The 7,680-nt window shown below is 64.2% G+C and overlaps 1 protein-coding gene across 1 annotated transcript; it reads right to left on the bottom strand.

Annotated features, from left to right (window-relative positions):
• Window positions 1-196: 196 nt before the first annotated feature.
• LOC120498248 (protein phosphatase 1 regulatory subunit 16A-like) lies at window positions 197-7,643 on the bottom strand (the record flags this gene model as incomplete). Its single annotated transcript, XM_039700760.1, has 7 exons — window positions 7,076-7,643; window positions 6,959-7,029; window positions 3,709-3,854; window positions 3,137-3,240; window positions 2,939-3,066; window positions 427-502; window positions 197-343 (listed from the first exon to the last, which is right to left on the bottom strand). Coding segments are annotated over exons 1-7 (919 nt in total), but the record flags the coding sequence as incomplete, so codon positions are not given.
• Window positions 7,644-7,680: the final 37 nt, after the last annotated feature.

Here is a 7,680-nt window from a genome sequence, read left to right as displayed (position 1 = left end):
CCAGTGCCCCCAGTGCCGGGTGACACACGCGTGACACACGTGTGACACACGCACACACGTGGCTGACCCGCGGCTGCCGGCGCTGGACGCCCTGCGCTGCAGCCTCTCCTGCCGGTCCCCTCCCAGTGCCCCCAGTGCCGGGTGACACACGCGTGACACACGTGTGACACACACATGTAACACACGTGTGACACACATGTGACACACGTGTGCGTGGCTGACCCGCGGCTGCCGGACGCCCTGCGCTGCAGCCTCTCCTGCCGGTCCCGCGCGCTCAGCGCCGCCGCGCGCCGCTGCTGCAGCTCCAGCAGCCGGGCCCGCACCTCCTCGTCCCCGCACACGTCTGCGACGACACCGCTGTCACCGCGGTGCCACCGCGGTGCCACCAAGTGCCACCGCGGTGCCACCAAACGCCACCAAACGCACCCAGCGGCGTCTCGTCCTGCAGCGACCTGGCGCCCAGGTCGGCGCCGTGAGCCACCAGCAGCTCGGCCAGCGCCACCTGCGAGGGACACGGACGGTGACAAGGGGACGCGCGGGTGGCAGGGGTGTCCCCGGGGGGGTGGCACACCTGTCCCCAGCAGGCGGCGGCGTGCAGCGGCTGCCAGCCGTCGGCGTCGCGGGCGTCGGCGCGGGCGCGGTGCCGCAGCAGCAGCTCGGCCGCCGCAAGGAACCCGTGGGCAGCGGCCACGTGCAGCTGGGGACACAGGGGACATCAGGGGACATTGTGTCACATGTGGGGACACGCACAGAACCCGTGGGCAGCGGCCACGTGCAGCTGGGGACACAGGGGACATCAGGGGACATTGTGTCACATGTGGGGACACGCACAGAACCCGTGGGCAGCGGCCACGTGCAGCTGGGGACACAGGGGACATCAGGGGACACGTGGGGACATGGTGTCACATGTGGGGACATGAGGGGACACACACAGAACCCGTGGGCAGCGGCCACGTGCAGCTGGGGACACAGGGGACATCAGGGGACACGTGGGGACATGGTGTCACATGTGGGGACATGAGGGGACACGTGGGGACACGTGGGGACACGCACGGAACCCGTGGGCGGCGGCCACGTGCAGCTGGGGACATGAGGGGACATCAGGGGACACGTGGGGACATTGTGTCACATGTGGGGATATGTGGGGACACGTGGGGACATCAGGGGACACGTGGGGACACGGGGGGACATGAGGGGACACGCGCGGAACCCGTGGGCGGCGGCCACGTGCAGCTGGGGACATGAGCAGCGGCTGCCAGCCGTCGGCGTCGCGGGCGTCGGCGCGGGCGCGGTGCCGCAGCAGCAGCTCGGCCGCCGCAAGGAACCCGTGGGCAGCGGCCACGTGCAGCTGGGGACACAGGGGACATCAGGGGACATTGTGTCACATGTGGGGACACGCACAGAACCCGTGGGCGGCGGCCACGTGCAGTGGGGACACGTGGGGACATGAGGGGACATGTGGGGACACACTGGGACACGCGGTGGGGATGGGGACGGTGGCACTGAGGTGACACTGGGGTGGGGATGGGGTGGCACTGGGGGAATGGAGGGATGGTGGCACTGGGGTGGCACTGAGGTGGGGATAGGGACAGTGGCACTGAGGTGGCACTGAGGTGGCACTGAGGTGGCACAGGGGGAATGGAGGGATGGCGGCGGCTGGATTGGGTTTGGTGGCACCGGGGTGTGGGGACACTCAAACAGTGACCCCAGTGCCACCCAGTGCCACCCAGTGACCCCAGTGTCACCCTGACCCTGCCAGTGTCACCATGGCCATGGGGACCCTCAAACAGTGACCCCAGTGTCATCCAGTGACCCCAGTGCCACCCTGACCCACCCGGTGTCACCATGGCCATGGGGACCCTCACCCAGTGACCCCAGTGCCACCCTGACCCTCCCGGTGTCATCATGGCCATGGGGACACTCAGCCAATGTCACCCAATGTCACCCAGTGCCACCCTGACCCTCCCGGTGTCACCAGGGCCATGGGGACACTCAGCCAGTGACCCCAGTGCCACCCTGACCCCCTCCCAGTGACCCCAGTGCCACCCGGCCCACACCCCCTCCCTGTCCCCTCTGGGGACACAGGGGACATGAGGGGACATGTGGGGACACAGTGGGACACGTGGGGACATGGTGGGAACCCGTGGGCGGCGGGCACGTGCAGCTGCCCCTCACCAGGGTGTCCCCTCGGTGTCCCCGTGCCGTGTCCAGCGGCGCGCCGTGCCGCAGCCGCTGCCGGATCTCGCGCAGCATGGCGCGCTCCGTGTCCCCGCAGTGTCCCCGTGTCCCCTCACTGTCCCCATGTCCCCAATCACCAGGGTGTCCCCGTGTCCCCTCGGTGTCCCCCTCACCAGGGTGTCCCCACTGTGTCCCCTCAGTGTCCCCCTCACCAGGGTGTCCCCGTGTCCCCATGTCCCCAATCACCAGGGTGTCCCCAGCGTGTCCCCGTGCCGTGTCCAGCGGCGCGCCGTGCCGCAGCCGCTGCCGGATCTCGCGCAGCATGGCGCGCTCCGTGTCCCCGCAGTGTCCCCGTGTCCCCTCACTGTCCCCATGTCCCCGTGTCCCCTCGGTGTCCCCGTGTCCCCATGTCCCCCTCACCAGTGTGTCCCCTCCGTGTCCCCGCGGCGTGTCCAGCGGCGCGCCGTGCCGCAGCCGCTGCCGGATCTCGCGCAGCATGGCGCGCTCCGGGGCCGCCCGCGCCTCCTCGATGCGCTCCTGGCCCAGTGTCCCCCTCACCAGGGTGTCCCCACGCTGTCCCCATGTCCCCATGTCCCCCTCACCAGGGTGTCCCCTCGGTGTCCCCGTGCCGTGTCCAGCGCCGCGCCGTGCCGCAGCCGCTGCCGGATCTCGCGCAGCATGGCGCGCTCCGTGTCCCTGTGCTGTCCCCGTGTCCCCTCACTGTCCCCATGTCCCCGTGTCCCCTCGGTGTCCCCCTCACCAGGGTGTCCCCTCCGTGTCCCCGCGGCGTGTCCAGCGGCGCGCCGTGCCGCAGCCGCTGCCGGATCTCGCGCAGCATGGCGCGCTCCGGGGCCGCCCGCGCCTCCTCGATGCGCTCCTGGGTGACGCCTGCGGGGACACGGCGGTGACGCGGTGCCACCGCGGCCGTGCCACCCCCTCGGTGGCACCGGGCGCTCACCGCGCTGCGCCATGGCGCTCTCCAGGCACTCCAGGGTGGCCTCGTCCTCGCACAGGTCGTACGGCATGTCCCCGTCCGACGTCAGCGCCAGCAGGTCTGCGCCGCTGCGGGGACAGCGCCGTGTCACCGGGGTGGCACCGGGGTGGCACTGGGGTGGCAGTGAGGTGGCAGGGAGGTGGCACTGAGGTGGCAGTGAGGTGGCAGTGAGGTGGCACTGAGGTGGCACTGAGGTGGCACTGAGTTGGCACTGAGGTGGTGGCACAGGGGCAATGGCAGGGTTGGGGTGACAGGGGTTTGGGGGTGGTTGGTGGCACCTGGATTGGCTTTGGTGTCACCGGGGGTGTGGGGACACTCACCCAGTGCCCCCAGTGCCACCCAGTGACCCCAGTGCCCCCCTGACCCTGCCAGTGCCACCCTGGCCATGGGGACCCTCATCCAGTGTCCCCAGTGTCACCCGGTGACCCCCAGTGTCACCCTGACGCTCCCAGTGCCACCCTGGCCATGGGGACGTGTCCCCTGCCCGGTGTCCCCTGTCTGTCCCCCCCGGTGTCCCCCCTGTCCGCGGGCGGTACCGCTGCAGCAGGAGCTGCGCCAGGCGCAGGTGGCCGCAGGTGGCGGCGGCGTGCAGCGGCGTCCAGAGCTCCGCGTCCCGCGCGTCCACCGCCGCGCCCGCCTCCAGCAGCAGCCGCGCCACGGGCACCGAGCCGTCGATGCAGCTCTGGGGATCGGCGTGGGAATGGGGATGGTGGGAATGGTGGGAATAGTGGGAATAATGGGAATGATGGGAATGGGAATGGGAATGGGATTGGGAATGGGAATGGGAATGGGAGTGATGGGATTGGGGTTTCATGGTCCAGCAGCAGCCGCGCCAGCGGCACCGAGCCGTCGATGCAGCTCTGGGGATCGGCGTGGGAATGGGAATGGGATGGGAATGGTGGGATTGGGAATGGGAATGACGGGAATGGGAATGGGAATGGTGGGATTGGGAGTGATGGGATTGGGAGTAATGGGATTGGGAGTGATGGGATTGGGGTTTCATGGTCCAGCAGCAGCCGCGCCAGCGGCACCGAGCCGTCGATGCAGCTCTGGGGATCGGCGTGGTGGCAATGGGAATGGGAATGGGAATGATGGGAATAATGGGAATGGGAATGGGATTGGGAGTGGGAATGGGATTGGTGGGAATGGGAATGGTGGGAAGGGAATGGGAATAATGGGAATGGTGGGAATGGGATTGGGAATGGGAATAATGGGAATGGGATTGGGATGGGCAGTAATGGGATTGGGGTTTCATGGTCCAGCAGCAGCTGTGCCAGTGGCACCGAGCCGTCGATGCAGCTCTGGGGATGGTGGGAATGGGAATGACGGGAATGATGGGAATGACGGGAAGGGGAACAATGGGAATGGGAATGGTGGGATTGGGATTGATGGGATTGGGATTGATTGGAATGGTGGGAATGGGAGTAATGGGATTGGGAATGGGACTGGGGTTTCATGGTCCAGCAGCAGCCGCGCCAGCCAGAGAGCCGTCGATGCAGCTCTGGGAATGGTGGGGGGAATGGGAATGGGAATGGGAATGGGAACGGGAATAATGGGAATAGGAATGGTGGGAATGGGATTGGGATTGGGAATGGTGGGTTTGGGAATGGTGGGAATAGGATTGGGAATGGGATTGGGAATGGCAGTAATGGGACTGGGGTTTCATAGTCCAGCAGCAGCCGCGCCACGGGCACCGAGCCGTCGATGCAGCTCTGGGAATGGTGGGGGGAATGGTGGGGTTGGGATTGGGAATGATGGGAATGGGAATGGCATTGGGAATGGGAATGGCATTGGGAATGATTGGGAATAATGGGAATGGGATTGGGAATGGGAATAATGGGATTGGGAATGATTGGGATTGGGTTTGAGACTGGGAATGGAATTGGTGGGAATGGATTGGGAATGGTGGGATTGGGAATGGGAACGATGGGATCAGGAACGGTGGGATTGGGATTGGTAATGGGATTGGGAATGATTTGGATTGGGTTTGGGACTGGGAATGGAATTGGTGGGAATGGATTGGGAATGGTGGGATTGGGAATGGGAACGATGGGATCGGGAACGGTGGGATTGGGATTGGAATGGGGATGGGATCGGGATGGGGATGGGATCGGGATGGGGATGCGGACGCGCCACCCAGCACCGCAGGCAGCAGCGGGTGAAGCCATTCCCAAGGATCCCAATGCAACCACGACCATCCCAACGACTCCTCCAAGGATTCCAACGGCAATTCCAAGGATCCCAAGGTCAATTCCAAGGATCCCGAGGCCATTCCCCCCCAACAACTCCTCAAGGATCCCAACGGCAATTCCATTGGGATTGGGATGGGATTGGGATGGGGATCGGGCTGTGGGAGGCCGATGGGACGGGAAGGATGCGGGAAACGGGATCCCGGGATTTGGGATCAGCGGGCAGAGCGGGAAGGGAAGGGCCTGGAGCTGGGACGGGAAAGATTTGGGGTTACTGGGATAGGGCGGGATCCGGGATCACCGGGAACGGGACACGGGAAAGGGGCGGAGCGGGAAAGCGGGGCCGGGATCAGCGGCTGATCTGGGATTTGGGACGGGCCTGGATTTGGGATTGCCGGGATTTGGGATGGGAAGGGCCTGGATTCGGGATCAATGGAATTTGGGATGGGAGTGGCCTGGATTTGGGATCACCGGGATTTGGGACGGGAAGGGCCTGGATTTGGGATCACCGGGATTTGGGATGGGAAGGGCCTGGATTTGGGATCACTGGGGTCTGGGATCACTGGGATTTGGGATCAGCAGATAATGGGATGGGAAGGGCCTGGATTTGGGATCAATGGAATTTGGGATGGGAAAGGCCTGGATTTGGGATCAGCGGGATTTGGGGTGGGAATGACCTGGGTTTGGGATCACTGGGGTCTGGGATCAATGGATGGAACTGGGATCACTGGGATCTGGGATGGGAAATGCCTGGATTTGGGATCACCGGGACCTGGGATCAGCAGATAATGGGATGGGAAGGGCCTGGATTTGGGATCACAAATTAATGGGATGAGATTGACCTGGATTTGGGATCATCGGGAACTGGGTCAATGGATGGAGCTGGGATGGAAAACACCTGGATTTGGGATGACCAGGATCTGGGATGGGATGGGCCTGGATTTGGGATGACTGGGATCTGGGAATGACCTGGATTTGGGATCACTGGGAACTGGGATCAACGGACGGAGCTGGGGTGGAAAACACCTGGATTTGGGATCACAGGGATTTGGGATGGGAAATGCCTGGATTTGGGAATGACTTGGATTTGGGATGACCGGGATCTGGGAATGACCTGGATTTGGGATCACTGGGAACTGGGATCAACGGACGGAGCTGGGGTGGAAAACACCTGGATTTGGGATGACCGGGATTTGGGATAAATGGATGGAACTGGGATAGAAAACACCTGGATTTGGGATCACAAATTCATGGGATGGGAAATGCCTGGATTTGGGAATGACTTGGATTTGGGATGACCGGGATCTGGGAATGACCTGGATTGGGGATGGGAAATGCCTGGATTTGGGATCACTGGGATCTGGGAATGACCTGGATCTGGGATGACCGGGATCTGGGATGGGAAATGCCGGGATTTGGGATCACCGGGGTCTGGGACCAGTGGGTGGAGCTGGGATGGAGAAGCCCCAAATCCGGGACGTCGGCGTCAGCCCACGGCACGGAACGGAGCCGGATCCTCCGGGATCCCGGGAAGGACCCGGCTCCGGAGCTCCGGGAACCCCGGGAATTCTGGGAATCCCGGGAATGCTGGGAATACCTGGTGCAGCGCCGTCAGCCCGTCCTCGTTGCACAGGTCGGGGCTCATCCCGCTCTCCAGGAACTGCCGGACTGCGGAGGAACGGGGATAACGGGAATTACGGGAATTCCCCCGCACCTTCCTCGACGTCGTGCCGCCCGGCCGCCTCCAGGAGCCGCACGCTGGCCGGGAACGTCACCCTCTTCCTCCTCCTCCTCCTCCTCCTCTCCGCCGCCGCTTTCGGCGTCGCCGGCGTCTCCCTCTCGGCCTGGGCCCATTTCTTCAGCTGCTGGGCCCGGCGTTTCTGGGCGTGCCGCAGCCGCTCCGGCGTGCTGAGCCGCGACACCGCCGCCATCTCGGCCAGCAGCTCCTGGTGCTCGGCCATCTTGGGGAAACGGCGGGGAGCTGTGGCATCACCGGCACCGCCACCGCCACCGGCACCGTCAGCGCCACGAGGGGTTTTAGCCTCTCATCCTCGGGGGTTTGGAGATGGGAAGAGGTTGGGGAGCATCTCCCGAGGGTGGGGAGGGAGAATTCCAGGAGTTTTGGGATTATCCGGGGTTTTTTTCCAAGTTTTGGGAGGTCCAAGATGGTCGAGGAGATGGATCCTGAGGAGAGGGAAAAAAACGGGGAGTTTGATCGGAGTCCAGCTCGTTAATCCCGGCCCGGCTCGTTAAATCCAAACCCAGCTCGTTAATCACAGCCCAGCTCATTAATCCCAGCCAGGCTCATTAATCCCAGCC

Source organism: Passer montanus, unplaced genomic scaffold, assembly GCF_014805655.1.
Source record: "Passer montanus isolate IOZ18808 unplaced genomic scaffold, ASM1480565v1 scaffold1430, whole genome shotgun sequence".
In the NCBI taxonomy this organism is placed as follows: Eukaryota; Metazoa; Chordata; class Aves; order Passeriformes; family Passeridae; genus Passer; species Passer montanus.
Note: the sequence above shows the minus strand (reverse complement) of the source record. Positions and strands in the feature narration are given on the sequence as shown.